General features: G+C 31.4%; 2 protein-coding genes across 6 annotated transcripts in view; one reads left to right on the top strand and one right to left on the bottom strand.

Annotated features, from left to right (window-relative positions):
• LOC129907666 (minor histocompatibility antigen H13) overlaps positions 1 to 7,912 on the top strand; it is an 82,535-nt gene extending 74,623 nt beyond the window's left edge. Inside the window, exon 4 of the mRNA XM_055983977.1 lies at positions 7,901 to 7,912. The gene's annotated coding sequence lies outside the window, so the exon portion shown is untranslated. The remainder of the gene's footprint in view (positions 1 to 7,900) is intronic.
• Positions 1,687 to 15,983, bottom strand: LOC129907664 (39S ribosomal protein L13, mitochondrial). 5 transcript variants are annotated; one of them, XM_055983971.1, is made up of 8 exons: positions 15,822 to 15,982; positions 15,639 to 15,762; positions 9,184 to 9,264; positions 8,979 to 9,094; positions 8,769 to 8,917; positions 2,733 to 3,471; positions 2,350 to 2,678; positions 1,687 to 2,290 (listed from the first exon to the last, which is right to left on the bottom strand). In XM_055983971.1, exons 1-8 carry the CDS (start codon positions 15,843 to 15,845, stop codon positions 1,825 to 1,827), a joined length of 2,028 nt encoding a protein of 675 aa, XP_055839946.1. In that variant the 5' UTR covers positions 15,846 to 15,982; the 3' UTR covers positions 1,687 to 1,824. The 5 variants fall into 5 exon arrangements, with proteins under 5 accessions (XP_055839946.1, XP_055839948.1, XP_055839947.1 ...); XM_055983973.1 differs by lacking the exons at positions 15,639 to 15,762; positions 15,822 to 15,982 and adding exons at positions 9,410 to 9,464; positions 9,527 to 9,590; XM_055983972.1 differs by lacking the exons at positions 15,639 to 15,762; positions 15,822 to 15,982 and adding an exon at positions 9,410 to 9,564.
• Positions 15,984 to 17,959: the final 1,976 nt, after the last annotated feature.

Below are 17,959 nucleotides of genomic sequence, written 5' to 3'. Positions count from 1 at the left end.
TATGTTCTAAGTAAACACTTAATATGATATTCACGGTTGGTGCCCAGCGTAGCTAATTAAATAGTAGTGTTTGCTTTAACTTAGAGGGTCACTGTGGCGTATGCGTACCTTTTTGTATTGATTTTAATTTTATCTTGCTGACCTTTAAAAAAAAACTTTACATATGAAACCTTTACATACCTACTAACTTAAGTAATACCACAAGGTAAATTTTTAATTTTCTAGTAATTCGATTGAGACTTAGTTCTTATTTTGTACCGATGCTTTTAATTATATAAAATAAAAAAAAAGTATTTTTATTTTATGTTGAAAAAATGGCTGCAATGTTGTTGAAATTTTTGCAAATGTGTCCCGTTAAATTGTATTCATTCCCATATAAAACGGCAAAACAACTCTAAGAAATTGGTGTTTTTTTCATCATTGGCTTATTACGTGAAAAGCGAGCTTTTTTTTACTAAAACGGAATATGTACAGAAAAAGACGCCCTATCCGTTTTTTACATACATACACTGTTTGAAAAAGAAAACAAAAATTTTCAGAATTTTCGTTCTTTTTTTTAACCTACTGACCTTTTATATTTTTGAAAGCTCTTACGAACTTTCAAAAAAAAAAATGAATAAAATATAAACTGATAGTTTTCTCTTGTTTTATTCTTCATTAACCGTTCCAACAGAAACGTTAGGTACTAACAAGTTAGTCAAGTTTCGTTTTAGGCAATTTTGTGGGAAAGAGGAGTGGAAAGTTAGGATAGAGAAATCTCCCTAACTCGTTTTACTCGTCTCACTAAATTTCCGTACAGAAAAATCATTTGCAATACGACACTCGTTATCGGTCTCATACACGTTAAATTTTTTTTTTCCAAAAAATTTCAGTTTTTTTTTACATTTTTTTGTATCTTTCTGAAAAATGTGTTCCCTCTTAAAAAAATTGACACAGTAATTAAGTGCAAACAAAGTCCTTTAAGTAGTAGTAAAATTAGTTACTTTTTTTCAGAAAATTATTTCCTCTTGTATGATATTACATTCCACGATTTTTCATTTTTGTTATTATTGCAATCATTCCGAACTGCAACTCAACAACTAACAGAACCAAAATTTTGTTTGGTATCATAATTATTTAAAAATTACATGTTTATTGTATTTAAAGCTTAAATCGATTCCGCTAAAATCACCATCACATACAATCAAATGACTTTCAAAAATTTCAAACATATTACCGCTTACATTTGACTGTTTTACTCATGGGCTTTAAGTGGGTTCGACTATAACCTTCGATATTTTCAACTAAAAAAAAAGCTTTTTTAGGGGTAAATGTTAATAAAATACTCAACTATGTGATGCTTTTCTATCGAGGATGGACTTAGCCCTTCAGATTTCATAATAATGAACTATAAAACTTGGGTTTAGATGAAAGAATCTGTCAAATTAATACATAAAATCCAAATAAATGAACTTATTATGTATAATTATTAGTTTTTACTGTTTCAGCCGTTTTGCCACAATGGTTTTATACTATTACCGTTAATTTTTGTGTTAAGAAAAAAATTATTAATTTTATATTTCAAGCTTTTGTTCTCTAAAAATCAAAGCAAGTTGTACCTACAATATGTGCGATTGGACTAGATTTCCTCAATATTTCCAGTTAGTGCCATAGTTTCTTCAGTTACAAATAAAAACAAACATTCACTTAATTTTGATTAGTAATTATTTTTGTTCTTCAGTTATATTAATCGTGTTACAAAAGTACAATATCATGTTAGTAATAAAATGCCAACAAGTTTAGGCAAAAATAAACGCTTATTAATTAGGAATGCAACAAATGTTATTAACATCTTAGTCCCAAGTCCTTTTCAATTCCGAGTGAGCAAACTTTCATCATTTCATTTTTAACTTTGTTGAAATTCTCAATAGCAATAGGCTTTGCCTCAGGCCATTGTGCTAAATCTCTATAAATTGGACGTACAAACTTCATACGGAAACTGCTGTTTGCAAATTCAATTATTTCATCCATGCGATCCATTTGTCTTGCCATAATGCACAATCTCATGAATCTTAGACGAATTTCAGCATTCTTTGTGCCATTCAAGTTGTAAATCTGTTCGAGTAGCTTAATTTTTTCAGTTGACAAATCACAAATTTCTTTGCACTCGATAAGTTTTCCTAAGAAATCGATTAGCTGATGTGTTGATATAGATTGACGGACATCGCTATCTTCAGCAAGATCAGCTGTAGTCTTTGTACTCCAAGAAGCACACAATTCCTGGGAGACAATAGCCAGTGAATCGTCGAATCTGAAAAATTTAAGCAAATTAGATAAGTTTATCAGGAATGTTCAAAATCAACAACTTACTTTGGAATTATTGGAGGCATACCCTCGCCATAAAGCCAAAGGTCCCAATCGATCTCATTCAGTTTGTCTTTTTTGTCAGTATCCACAAAGTAATTATAGAGGGCGCTCTTGAAGTCATCAGTTACTACCGATTTGTACTCGTACTTCTTCAAGTATGATTGTAAAAATGGCTCAAAGACTGCGGCTCCTCCAAGGAGATCTTCAATGTAACGAAGGAAAGTTGATCCCTTGATGTAAGGCACACTGGAGAAAGCATCATCGGGTCCCAAGTTACTTAAGTCAACAACAAGCTTTGTGAGTTCTGGACTTTCAGCTAATTGTGTTCTCAACTAAAAAAGTTAACAGTTAATAATGAGATACAGAATATTGATTGCTCTACTTACACATTCAGCCAAATCTGTCAAGTTTCTCATCATATGGAAGTCACGTTCCTTTTCACCCTTCATACGACCAACAATCTTTGCCTCAACAAACACGGTGAATCCTTCATTCATCCAGAAATGTTCAAAGTTCTTATTTGTCACAAGATTACCAGTCCAGCTGTGAGCGATTTCATGTGCGACGACATCAGCCAATGACTTGTCACCAGCCAACAGAGTTGGGGTGACGAAAGTCAAACATGGATTTTCCATTCCACCGAATGGAAAACTGGGTGGCATTACCAACAAATCATATTGCTTCCAAACATACGGTCCACATATGTCCGATGCAGTTTTTAACATTTTCGATGTCTCGGAGAATTCTTCAGCACTTGCTTTGATGACTCCTTCTTCGGCCCACACATTCGAATTTGGTCCTAATGGTGCGGATACTAAATCACCCAAGGCAATAGCTAGTAGGTAGGCTGGAATAGGAACCGCTTGTTTGAATTTCGTAAGACCTTCGGATTTTTCATCAATAATTGCACTCATAAGAGCAGTCAAGTCCTTTGGATGTTTGATTGCAGCATTGTAGGTGAATTTTACAGCCGGGGTATCTTGGCAAGGCATAACTGAACGTGCATGAATTGCCTGACATTGACTGAACATGTAGGGATGTTTCTTGCCCAAAGTTTGTTCGGGTGTCAACCATTGCAAGCCGCTGGCACATGATGAAGTTTCATAGTCGATCTTGACTTGGAGTCTGTGAAATAATTTATTAAAATTTAAAAACTTGTTTTTAAGAAGAAATTAGCGGGATTGCAAAAAATGCGAATATTCTAACAACGAAGTTCTTTCATATATGAATGAAATTTAAAATGTGTGGTAAAACAGCAATCGAACAATAAAAAATATCAGGAATTCCGTGGGTAATTTAAATGAATTCAAAAAATTTAATAGTGTTGTATTCAATTAGCTGGAGGGGAAACTCTGTATGTTGCAAAAGGAAATGTTAAAATGAAATCACTAACTAACAATCAAGAAATGCAAATTAGACTAAGGAATGTGTCTTGAAATTTGTTTCCTGTCTCAATAACACAGGGTGGAAACAAGAATTGTGAATTTAAGTAATTTTCAGATAAATGCTGAATTCAAGTGAGGACGAATTTTATATGTTGTCAACGTAGGTAAATGAGTCGTTGTAGGAATGCCATTTGAGAATATATTTTTACTTGCTTGCAAGTATTAGTTTTGTGTAAAAAAAACTTAGAGGTTTTAATCAAAACCAACATTACGATGATGGAGAATTCCAAATGTGTGGATTTCGTCCGTCGGCCTGTGCGTCGTCGGTTCGTCTGTTTTTCCACTTAGAGGAAGTTAAGTGTATATTGTTCTCCTTTAACATAATGAGGCAAAATTTTACTAGAAATTTACAAGACAACATAAGTCAAATGGGAAGGTAATTTTTATAAAGAAGCAATCACAACTTAACTTCAAAACCCAAGAAAACTTCTAAGTTTGTTTGAATTTTAATATTTCGTGCTTCAAATTAAACTTTAAGATAAGGTCTTGGAATTTATGTGAAAGCACTTCTTGATTTCTCAACAAGTTTCAGCGTCACACTACAGAGTCAATCTTACTGCGTATATCGTGCGACGAAATGTGTGAAAGCTAGATAATTCGGCATGATTCTTTTAGATTTCTTATTATGACTATAATTTTAACGTTAATGGCAAATTTCACCACAGTGGAAGCACTGCATCATGGTTTGCCAACGTAATTTTGATCTTTGTTATTTTTTTTTTTTTTTTGTAAAATGTACTCGATGTCGCAAAGTTGCAGTTTTAATGAGATTCAATATAAAAACAAGATACATATACAACAATTGGAACAAAATCAGCACTTTTAGGGAAAAATTCGTTACTAACCAGACCAGTTGCACTAAAACCAGTAGGTATTGCAAACATTTTCGACTTTGACGAAAATCACAAAATTTGAAAAGCAATATATTGAAAATAAAGATGATTTTATAGCAACAGATTGTACAGACATTTTTTTGGTTTGTTTAAATCTGGGGATCTTACTACAATATGGCATACCAACTTTGGTTAAAAAAAAAAAAAATTGTAAGTATGCAGTTCTATAGCGTTTTATAGCGTTCTAATAATGAATTTAAAAAGTCTGACAGCTTTAAATGAATGAAATGAATTTTGCAATTCATATGATTAGGGTGAATTCACACTATTTCGCTTTCTAAATACAGTAACTGATGCTCTCTCATTTCCTCTAGGCTTCAAGACATCAATCTTGATGATGCAACCAATAGAACTCAAGATATGTATAAGCTGTTAAACGGCTTTGTTTTAGATACTTTTCTGTTTAACTACTTTTTTTTATTATTCAAAATTGGGCAATTTCATTATCGCGGGTGCAACAATTTTATACTCATTCAAAGTATACAAATACAAAAATATTTTAATTCAACTATAACTTGAAAGGGTACATATATAAACCTTTTTCTTTTTGATTTAGCTACAAAACAAGTAAATCGTCACTAGGTTCAAAGTGCGATCGCGGGTGCAACAAAATCGGCCAGAGCTTCTTAGGTCTAAGTACAAAAACATAAATGTCTGTTAATTTTCAAACAATTTTTAATTTTTTACTTAGGAACATATATCGAATTACGTTAAATCAATAATCTTAAAAAATATAAAAAATAAATAGGAAAACGAAAACAATGAAAAAATACAAGAGGATTTTAAATTCGAAGCTATAGCGGGTGCAACACGTTTACAATGGCTACAGAAAATAAGTGAGGGTAAGCAAAACACCAACAAAATATTATATTCTTTATACAAACAACTACTTAACATGTGTCACTACATGTCTAACAAGTAAGTTTACCGGCTTAACCTCCAGCTATCGGTAATAAAAATTTTTTAGCCTGTATTATCAGACATGTTATTTGCAGTTCGAACCGCATATTTTGCATTAAAGCGTGTTTCTGTTAAATTTGGCCTCATTTTTGTTTGTTTTTATTATTAAAAACAGTTATTTTACTTCTTAATAATAAAAAAAATTAACAAAAATTGAAATTTAGATCGACTATAGCGGAATGGCCTAACTCTCGAAGAATAGAGGTAATATGTCTAGTTTAAAAAGCTGAGTTCTATTTGTCGCATCGCAGAGATTGAGGGATTAAGGCCCAGGAAAGGATAAATTAATATGTGTTCTATAAAAGCCAGTATTTAAAGATGTCAGACTTTTGAATTTGTTATTAGAACGCATAGGGCTATAAAACTTCATACCACTCACAATATTGGCTGCGGCTCAGTATTTTTATTATTATTATTATTTTGCCGAAATTGAAAAATTATTATCCAAAATAACAGAAGTTGATAAATCGCTGGTTGAGAATTATAAGGGTGTATTTCATACAAAATTTTCGTAATTTCAACGGCTTTCAGATAAAATTAAAAAAAACATTAGAAAAAAAATAATGGCGACGGTACAGGTAAAAAAAACATACAACTTTCATGATTTCACATAAATGTATTAATATAATAAGGTTCTATGTTATTCAAATTGCAACATAGAACCCTTTTACTGATTTTTTTCAAACAAAAAAATACATTGATTTAAGTTACATAGAACGCAAATTTTTCAAAATGAAATCTTATGGAAATGATATTTTTTTGATTAAAGTAAAAATAAAAGATCTTTTGATGGTTTTGCGGGTATTGAACAACAGGTGTGGAATCGGCTAACTTGATAGTCAATAGTTGACAGTCAAAAACGACGATTTTGCTCCATAATTCGTCGTTTTTGACTATAAACTATCGACTATCAAGTTAGCGGATTTAACTCTACTGCTTTTGCTAAACAGCAAAGAATTTTTGTATCTCGTTCTGTACTATTTAAATCAAAATATGTACTATCCAACTGTAACTTTTGCAATAATTCTTTCGGGTTACCTAACCTAGATATTCTTACATCATAATTAAATTAATAATAATAATAATAATAATTTAACTATATGCCTGTAAGACCTAAGGTCTTTTAAATGCAATTGCACGGCCATAGTTAGAAGGAATAGAAAGATAGGAAAGAATTTTTGTTGGTACAGTGAATTGAGAATAAGATGATTAATATCTCATATAGTCCCACGGGTGGCTTCCAAGCTGGGGGATTAAGAAAAGAATGCTGCCTGAGGTAGGGCTCGAACCCACAACCTTCAGGTTAGCAGTCATGTACTACATCCACTGCACCATTGCCACCCGCAATTAGAGTAATGTTTTTTGTGTGCCAAGAATTGGAAGTGATTTTTTGAAAACTTTTTTTTCATAATCGAGGTTGGGAATTTCATAGTTCGTATTAATAAACCAAAAGTTAAAGAAATACTTAGATTCCTTAACTTAAATCTCAAAAAGTACCTAAAAAGTACCTTCGGACAAACCTAAATCCGATGGCAAGATATACTAGGATAAAGAAAACGAGATTCAGCTTAGTACCCAAAAAACAAAAATATTAAACAAAAAATTAACAAATTTTTAGTTGTATTTAGTTGGAAAATTGAGTATTTTTTTTTTTTTTTAAGTCAAGATTTTACTCTATTAACCGAAGTGAACTCTTCGTTATTCATCTTTACAATTGTGCCCTTGATTATGAAAGTGGACTAAGTCACTTTTTGCATTGTTTAAAGAAAAACTTACATAATAATTTTCTTATAACGATTTAATTATATTTCTTTTATGAAATCACTAGAGGAGCAATAAAGAAGTTTATTTACTGCAATTTCGCGTTCAAATAAACTTTACCCCTTAAATAATAATTATTTTTAGGCTAGATTTGATGCCATTTTTAGGAGTGACTTAGTCCACTTTCATAATTAAGGGCACAATTATATTAGTTTATTTCTGTTAATAGTTTCATCGAATAAAACTTTTTTTTTAACTTGAAGCAAATTTACTTACGTAAATTCCTCTACAATCCAATCCTCTTAAATTAATAAGATTTCTAATAAAAATAAGTAAAATTTGTTTAAACTTTGCTAAAATCAAAGTGAACTTCATTTTAACAAGAATTAACTTTTAAAGAAAATTTAAGTGTAGATACCTACTAAGATTGAAATGATTTTTTTAATAATTTTATATGCATTTCTATTAAAATTAAAATATTAAACAAACTTTCAATTTTTTTTGGCATACATTTTGCACCGTAAATGACTGTTTTAAGACGACTGTCTTTTTGGCAAAAAGCATGCCAAAATCCGATTGATTTAATACAAATTCTAATTGTTTTTAGCATGTCTTTTTTCTGTGTACCTAATTCAACAAAAGCAGGAATTGTTGTTTTCTATAAATGCAACAACGTGATTTGTGGTATTTCTTTCTGTTTTTAAAAATAGAATTTGACTGTTTTGTGCTAAATTTAAAAAAAATTTAATTAAATCAAAGCCTATTTCATGATAAAGTTAGTTTTTTCTTCATATAAAATCCATTTATTACATGTAAGCTCTTTATAACTATAAGGTTGTATGTTGAACATAGAACTTTTTTCAAATTTTTTTACAAACTTTTTCATAAAAAGGTTCTATGTCATTTTTAAAAAATGCTCATAGAATCCTTTTTTCTGGTGAAATTAATGTTTTTTCATGGTTTTATGATTTTTTTAGGGTCCTTTATAAGATTGCATCAATACTTTACTGCTATGTAACTATTTTATCCGAAAACCAGCCTTAATAAACTTTGAGATCGATTTTCTCAAAACTAAGGTGAGTTGACATACAACCCTATAATTCTCAGCCAGTGAAATGACACTTTATAAGTGTGCCTTAAATGATATCACATTGGAGTTGTATTTTTGTTCTACACAAAAATCTATCGAAATAGTTGACCTAAAATACCTACCTTCTCACAAAAATTGTGATTGACATTTTTTTTTTTTTAATATGAGTTATTTAAATTTTGATAGTGATCGCTTATTATCTTGATTGTTACTCAAAGCATTTAACCTAAATCTGTTTAAAGATATTTTTATATTTACTATAATTTTACTTACTCTCCTTCGGCGGTTCCTTCAGGAAGCTCTAATGTCAACTTGGATCCAATGTTTTCTACTTCATCACTGATAGTATAATTAATGGGAATGGATGTGGAACCAGCCAAAATGGAAGCATTTGAAATCTTTAAATCGCGAACATCAAGAAGCTAAAACCGAAAACAATCTAGTATAGATAAAGTATAAAGGAAGAATGAACAAATAACTTACAATAGATGGCAAATTCTTTTCGAGAACCTTAAATTTGTGTGTGACGCTGCCTACAATTTTGGTGTTCTCAAAATCAATTGTCCATGAAAGTAAACTCTGGACGGTGTTGATTTTTTCTAAATAATTTATAATATATGTAATTAAATATAGGTAATTGATACTACTTGCTAGAATAATGATTGCGCTAAAGAAATTATAACCTTACCCGGTTCGGAATATGAATTTGGATCAACTTTTCCTAAACGTCCCATTTTACAATGATTAATGCACAAATGTCGGATAGAAACTAGAATTGAATCCAAAAATAGAGAAATAAAGAAATGAAATAACTTATCGTTTACTGATTTGTTGGAGGGTAGCAAGACATCTAGGTACAACAGTGATTAGAGGAGTTAATGGTTTGAGATTAAGGTAATAAATCAAATAATAACCTGATTATTGAGATTACACAAATGGAAGGAAGGTGTACGATAGCAACTGTAGAACCTAGATAATAATGTTATTTTTTGTTTTATATTTTAAAGAATTTCAAGAAATTTATGACGAACTTGAGAATTGTGACTTCAGTTTGATTCTGACTGGACAAAAGTGACATCAACAAAAAAGAATACTTGCACCACGGCAATACTTTTAGCTGTCAACATGACAGCAGTCAAATTCAGTGGTGCCAAAATATAAGTTATTTGAGTATTTTACAAACCAATACGAAAAACTCGTCGCGACAGCGGTATTTTCGCTATTCAAAATTAGGTGTGTTTTTTATTACCACCGGTCTTAACTGGACAAAAAAAACGCCTCGGGGATTAACCTGGAATTTTGGCAGCACTGTATATTGAATGTTCCGAAAACAGCAGACACAACAGAGTCTGAGTTGTCATTGTCATATTTTTCGCTTTCACGTTTTTCTTGTATTTTTCGTGTATGTTTTACAAAGATATAGAAGAATGAATGCTAGCAAAAATAGTTTAATACATTTTATCATTCCAAACGTCAGTTTTCACGTTTGTAAGTAAATTCTAAACAATTTATGAAATAGTCAGTTTGGTAGCACCGATTTAAAACTGTTCAAAAAGTTAAGCCCAGAGAAATCTCCGGGCTAAACAACTAAGCCCAAGGGGCTAAAGTGTTGTTGCATTAATTTAACATGTAAATTGCTTAGCCCAGACTGCGTTTTTTTGTCCAGTTAAGACCGGTTGTAATAAAAAACACACCTATTATAACATCGGTGCCGTTCTGTAACTTTTTTCATTAACGATACAATTTTTGAATGACTATAACGGCCATATTATTCACTAGTTTAAAAAATACATCTGAATGTAAAATTGTCAAATGTCAAAACTAAATCTAAATCCAAAATAGTTATCCCGATTTTAACTATGAAAATAGTTAAAAAATAATTAATAATGACCATTTTTTGTCTGTGTGATATTGAATATCATGGATTTTGAATTATTTTTGACATCTCAATTTCTTTAGGTACATCCAGATGTATTTATTAAACTAGTGAATAATATGGTCGTTAGATCCTATTATACACAAATTTTATTATTTTAATTCATAATTTAGGAATTTGATAGAAATTTTGCTCAATTTAGAGCCCCCGCACACTACAACCTTTCTATCGACCGATAGTTTAGTCGGGTTGGGCTTCTAGTGTGCGCACAGGCAGCCGACTAAACAGTCGGGTCGCTAAGAAATATTTTAGTTTGAAGGCAATAGTGTAGCAAAACAAACTTTTTTTTCGATCAAACAAACTTTTTGATCGGCCGATACTTAATCGTTGTAGTGTGCGCACTTTCATACATTTTCATACTGATTAAGAGACCGACTAAACTGTCGGCCGATGGAAAGTTCGTAGTGTGCGGGGGCTCTTATGAAAATAATGGATTTTTTGAGACACTCAAGAATATTTGTCGCCAACGATAAAGTTACCGAACTAATTTTACATCATACAACAGACAATAAACATATTTAACATCCATTATGATGTTTATTTATCGCATGTCAATACGAAATGACCATAAATCATTTTATGTTTTTATATTTAAAAAAAATATTGCAAACATATTTAAAAAAAAATATTGCAAACATATTTCGAACTTTAAGTATACTGAATTTATGAAAAAATTGAGCAGTTCATTTGGAATGGGTCATTTTATCGCGATCACTTCAAGGCTTGGCCACACCGGAGGGTATGCGGTAGCGGTACGGGTAGCGGTAACGATATTTGTATGAAAAAAATTCCACATCTGAACGTTGATATGTCAGTTTGGAATTTTTTTCATACAAGTACCGTTACCTCTACCTGTACCGCTACCGCATACCCTCCGGTGTGGCCAAGCCTTCATTCCTTCGCTCATTTGAAGAGAAAATCATCTCAGTTTGAATTTGAAATTTGTATGGATTGTTATACTACGTTTCCACCTACCCTAAATCCGAGATTTAGCTAAGTAGATTTAGCATAAATCTCGAGTTTTATTCTAAATCTCGGAATGAAAGTAGGTAAAAATCTTAGATTTAGGGTAACTGAACCCAAATCTGAGATTTAGCAAAGTAGATTTAAAATAAATCTTGAGATTAATTCTAAATCTACTTACCTAAATCTCGGATTTAGCGTAGGTGGAAACATAGTATTAGGTATATAACATAATCTACAAAATTAAACCTTATTTGATGCCGAGATTTAACTATACTTTTTCGAAAGTTTTCGGTGCGCTGAACTCGAATCCAAAGTCAGAAATATTCTTCTACGTATCGTTTTTGAAATATTACCGGTAGAAAGTGCAAATAAACGTTTTTTTACTACTTTGGAGGTTATGCTATAAATTGGGGAAATTTATAAAATTAAAAACATAAATCGTAACGGTTTCTATAAGAATTGTTTCTCATTCAAAATCTGTATAAATCTTTCCGATATACTTTTTATTGCCTGTAGGCTTGTGTAAATAACCAACTTTGCATCTATAGACATTTTACAGGTTAATCATAGCCTACTTTTATATAGAATTGATTTAGAAATGTCTTTTAAATTGTCTTTGTTATATAAACCCTATTTATTCTTAGAAACGACAAGTACACAACCTACGCAATAGCGATAATAGGCTTGTATATTTTAAAGAACTGTCTTGATATTAATTTTAAATAAATTTAGCTGATTTACGTGAAGAGCCGACCTGACAGACATTTTTCAGGAAAAATCCAGTTTTGGTGAAATGCAGTTTTATTAAAATCGCTTTGAAAATAACGTAAGATCTGTTTTTGAGAAAATTGCAATGCTTTGAAAATTTTGTATGGGAGGTTCACGTTCTAAAGTGAGATAAAAAAAATCATGTGTGCAATTCACACGTGGTAGAAGTGAAACCTTAAAAAATAATTTTTTTAGACAAGACAAAAAAATTAAACCTATAAAAAATTGTAAACCATCTGAAAGCTTATTGTTCAAGCTCAAAATATATGTATCGATCAGGTCTATGAGACATCTACAAAAAGAGCTAGAATTTTTTAAACTCGATGAAATTTCATCAAAAAAAGCAAAAAAAAACATTTATTTTTATGTTCTCATGCTATTAAATCAATTTTTTTGTTGGACAACCTATAAAAAATTGTATACCATGTGAAAGCTTATTGTTACACATTTCATGTGACGTATCAATCTCATTTCAAAGATGCCTACAAGAAAAGTTAGAATTTTTTAAAGTCAACCATGTCGAATTTCCAGACTGAGATTACGGTACTTCCTACATCTTTTTACCGTTATCTCAGAATTTTGAATATGAAATTAATTGAAATTTTGTACATTTATAGTTTATTTAATTACCTATCTACAATACAAATTTCATTTATCTATCTATTAAAACAAAAAAGTGATAAGAAGTTGAATGTTCGTGTCGCGTTTTCGTTTCATCTTGTTTCAAATCACTAAGATACTAAAGAAGTTTTCACTTCAAAAATACAAAGCAATAAAACACTTTCAAAATGTCTGTACCAAATTTGAATGCTATACGTATACTCGTTTGCCCAAAAGAAATGTGTACAGTTGGACGAAATGACGCACAGACCGACGGAGTTTATCACGAAAACCACTTTCTCCACCATCGTAATATTGGTTTTGATTAAAACTTCGAATCTATTTTCTTACACCAAACCAATACTTGGCATAAAGAGCAAATACTTAAAAATTAAGTTGTGCCATTTAGTTATTTAGATAGGCAAGGTGCTAGGAGTTGTTTTTGAGAAACTTTTATTTATTTATTTATTTATTATCACAAAAACATTGTAAAAAGTTTACAAAAAACGCTAGAAAGCAAATTTTTAGGAAATCGAGATACCCGTTTCGACTGTGTCTCCTAGTCCTTATGCAGCCAGATATAAAGATTTACGAAACTCACTTTCCAATCCCGACTTTGCAACAGTATTTTGCTTCCTCCGCTCATAATTGATTTTTGATTTTTACAACTCTTTCACTAAAACATTGCCTAATAATAAGAAATAATTAATTAATCAAAATATTTTTTATTTCATACGCCATTTTGCTGCAAATTAATTAACAGTTCCATATTTCATAAAAACTCAATTTCTTATTTTTATTTCAGAGCAAAACCCTGAACAAAATTTGTGTGGTGTGACCAGGTTTATTATTTTGAAAACTTGCCGCGTTATTGCAGTTTTCAAAAATGTATGAAAGTTTCCAAAGTTGAAGTTAGAACTAAAGATATTACAATTTAAAAGCAACAAAACAGGACTTTTTAGAGAAAAATAACAAAGAAAAATAAACACATTTTTTCGACTGTTGTTTTTTTATTTCTTTTTGAATAAAAGCCTCGATTTTTGTTTGTTATTTTGCTCTGAAAACCTCTGTTTTTTTGTATTCAAATTGTAATGTTTTTCGTTCTAATTTCAACTTTGGAAACTTTTATACGTTTTTGAAAACTGCAATAACACGACAAGTTTTCAAAATAATAAACCTGGTCACACCACACAAATTTTGTTCAGGGTGTTGCTCTGAAATAAAAATAAGAAATTGAGTTTTTATGAAATATGGAACTGTTAATTAATTTGCAGCAAAATGGCGTATGAAATAAAAAATATTTTGATTAATTAATTATTTCTTATTATTAGGCAATGTTTTAGTGAAAGAGTTGTAAAAATCAAAAATCAATTATGAGCGGAGGAAACAAAATACTGTTGCAAAGTCGGGATTTTTCGAAATTTCACAAAAACTGCATTAAATCGAAAACTGTAAGGATTTGGGATGAACAAGTTACCAAATTCTGAGAGCCCTAAGGTTGGCCCATCAGTATATTTCGTTTGATATATTACTTTTGGGACACCCTGTATACGAGAATATTATAAGTAAAAATGTTCACAACTGTAAGGTACTTTTTATGAAAACTGCAATGATTTTTTGCGATGCTGGACCTTATGAATAGCCTTAGTTTTCGATCTTGGGATTGAAGGCAACAACATTGCCAAAAATCTGAAATATGTACAATATCCTTTTTTTAAATGGAAACTTTTATTTTTTGGCCCTTTAATACTTCTTCTTTCTTATACGACGATGTTATGATGTCGATGTTGAGGAAATAGTTACGTATTTTCTTTGTTAGTGATACCTGATACACCATGTTTTTCGCTTGGTATGTAGTTTCATTTTTGACGGCGTTCAGCACAGAGTGACTCTGAGAAATCACTAATACTTTGGTTTGACACAACAAATGTATTTGTTACAAAGACGAAGTATTGTTGAATGAAAATTTGAAAATTCAAAAGAAGATATGTACATTAGTTAACTGTTAACTCTATGAAATGTATAAAAGATGTGGAAGACGTTTAAAAAGCTAAAAGGCGTAGACTTTATTGGCTTTGCTTTCATTCCAGCAAAAAGAAGAGCGAATCTCCTTTAGGAACTTTTGTAGAAAAGATATAGAAACAAAATATTCAGGTTTTATAAATTTAATGTAATACATTTCAAACTTAGTTTAACAAATTCCAACGCGGTAATCGTCGATACCTTAACGCAGAATATAATCCTTTGGATAATCCATAATCGATGGGAAAGCTTCCAATGTATCCTTATCGATGTGATCTAATCGCTGAGGTACTTCTCTTATTTGTCTAATTTGACTGGTAACATTGGCCAAAATATCTTTGGGCACTTGATCATCAGCGAACAAATGTAGTCTCTGCATTGTGTGACGTCGCTGAAGATTACCATCCATTGCATTGTAGACGGCCTTCTTCATAACCATTGTCTTGTCTTTTTCATGTAATTGCCATGCTAAAGTCCATGAGGCACCACCTGGATAACCAGTATGATGGAAGTAAACACGTTTAATCCATTCATCGCCGGGTAGAGCGATTTCTTTGGTGTTAATAACAACAACATGGTCACCGCAATCATCTGAAAATAAAGACACATGTAGATTTGGTCAATATTTGGTAATTTGACTAATTTGATGCTAACCTAATTTAAGTTATAACTCATCTTCTTCATTTATTTTTTTTTTTTTATTTTTATTGATTCAATTTAAAAACACCGGAATCACTCATTAAATACTCAAACTGGAGTTGCATGTTTACATAATAGACGGGCAATCATGCCAATTGGAAAAACAGTGCAATTTTATTAAAATATGAATGAAACTTATAAAAGACACTTACTCATTGGATGGTAAATAGGTTTGTGGAGTCCCATTAAATGCGATTTGATAACTTTAGCTGAATCAAAAGGATTTTGCCAGGTGCAATCGTAAATGTGCCATGTTCGAGCAAATGTTGCCCATTGCTGAAAGAATTGGTCATTGTTAGAATACGATACATTGATTTATAATTCTTTATTATTACCTGAACACGTTTTGTAAGCGACATTATATAAAACTATTTATTATGAAGAATAATTTTGTATTTATTTATGAAAAAATGAAAATAAATTGGAGAAAAAGATTATAGCCTGCACATTTTTCTTATCGAACGAATTTCGATTTTTGACAGAAAATTTTGAAATGTCAAATAAATACAAAAAAAAATTGGAGTGACAGTTCCTTTTTTTTTGTAGTAGAAGAGTAAAACGTATGGATTTCCGTACTTGCAAGCGTTGCCGTTGGTATTAATATTTTGTACCTGGGACACACTTCTAGTATAAGTATAAGCATACAGCATTCGATAACGATCTTATTCCGACTTTAGCCTGGTACGCAGCTCGCTCTAAATTTTAGCTCCCCTACAAATTATCGAAAAATTTTACCCGATCTAAAATCTATCCCATACAAATTATCGATAACTTGTATGGGAATTTTATCTCGGCTAAAATTTAGCGCGAACAGCGTACCAGCCCGACAAACAATCTTGGTTCTATAAAGCTTTACAGATGCAATTGTTGCTTCTGTAAAGCATTATAGAGGCACAATTGTTAGTAGGGAGGCTTTTTCATGAGTCGATTTTAGCCTCACAATATGTCGGTCGACTAGGATTTTTCTATTAAAGCCTGGTACGCTGCTCGCGCTAAATTTTAGCTCCCATACAAATTATCGAAAATTTTTAGCCGAGATAAAATGGATCCCATACAAGTTATCGATAACTTGTATGGGAATTTTATCTCAGCTAAATTTTAGCGCGAGCAGCGTACCAGGCTTAAGTGACAATCCCCATAGAAAAATCCTAGTCGACCGACATATCGTGCGGCTAAAATCGACTCGTGAAAAGTCGGCATTATGTTCACGTTTTGACTATTGCTGTCTCTATTTAATCAGATGTTCCTTTGGGAGGTGGCAAAGTACTACTAGTAGTTTAATAGCGATTTTCAATGGAACGCACTTTCAACGAAAGCAATGCAAAACGTATCTACTCGGGAAGAAGAGCATATGAGTAGTTCTGGTAGTAAATGTACTAGATCATCTGCTCAAAGATCACACAAAAATTATTGGGAATTATTTTTTTTTGTTTTTGAGTTTGTTAGGGAATCATTTGTTTATTGCAGAAAAGTTTCCGTATCTTGTTGTTGTTTAAGCCCAGTATGCAGCTGAAGCTAAACGAACATTTTTAATGTGCTAGAATATTTGGAGAAATTTAAATCATTTGTCACTCCCATTTAATTGTCCAGGTCATTTTTCTTGCTCCAAAAAAGTTTTTTGACTTTGGAGACCAAGAAAATCCTGGGAACAAGTGAATTAGGCCCATTTTTTATCTCGGGCCGGATTAAGGCATATATGCCTACGTATACGTTCGTTAACATATGGCCATATGTCCCTTTCTTTTTCTACTGTGCCGTGATTCAACCCTGTTTTATAGAGATCACTAGCTTATTATTAAAAAAAAAAACATAAAAATGGTACGCCGGATAATGTTTAGTGTGACATATTTCAGTCACTGGGGCGTATGTGTAACATTTTTGTTTTTGAAATATTTAAAAAATAAACAAGTAGGTACCTAGTTTTGTGGTGCAATTAAATACAATATTCGTGCTAGAGACATCTGATGAATTTTTTTATAGGCTTATTATGTAATTGGAGGTAAATTTAAGCTCCCCCTAACAAATACAAAGGGCATGCAAAAAGAATTTAGTCAATTGGACTTCCTATTCTCTAGCTAGAAATATATCTTGTGCAGGGAAAGAGCTGCAATAGCCTTATTTCCAGTGCATTTTATAATTGAAAAAAGTCCGATACTAATAAAATCCTGCAATCATCAAGACCTTCGCAATAATATAGATCACTTGGTGTTAAACCACAATATGGGGCGATAACTTCTTATTTTTCTATTAACTAGTTTTTGATAATGAGATAATTTCACAAATTATTTAATTTCGAATGTCAAATGAAAAAATTTCCTGTAATATTTGATATTCGAAATGAGATAATTTGAGAAAGTTTCTCATTTTGGTTTTTAGGTTGTGTGTCCTTCGCACTAACCATTCTGCAATGGAGTGATGAGTTATGGCATATTGGATTTGAATATTTGTGCCATTTTGTTTTACTGAATATTAC

Source organism: Episyrphus balteatus, chromosome 1, assembly GCF_945859705.1.
Source record: "Episyrphus balteatus chromosome 1, idEpiBalt1.1, whole genome shotgun sequence".
Taxonomy (NCBI): Eukaryota; Metazoa; Arthropoda; class Insecta; order Diptera; family Syrphidae; genus Episyrphus; species Episyrphus balteatus.
This window is presented reverse-complemented; position numbering and strand designations above follow the sequence as displayed.

Excerpts from the sequence above, each read along its gene's own strand:
- LOC129907664 (XM_055983971.1), bottom strand. The coding sequence starts at position 15,845 with ATGTCGCTTACAAAACGTGTTCAG. Across the intron at positions 15,763-15,821 it reads CGCTTACAAAACGTGTTCAG|CAATGGGCAACATTTGCTCG; the intron begins GTAATAATAAAG and ends CAATTCTTTCAG. Across the intron at positions 2,291-2,349 it reads ATGCCTCCAATAATTCCAAA|ATTCGACGATTCACTGGCTA; the intron begins GTAAGTTGTTGA and ends TAAATTTTTCAG.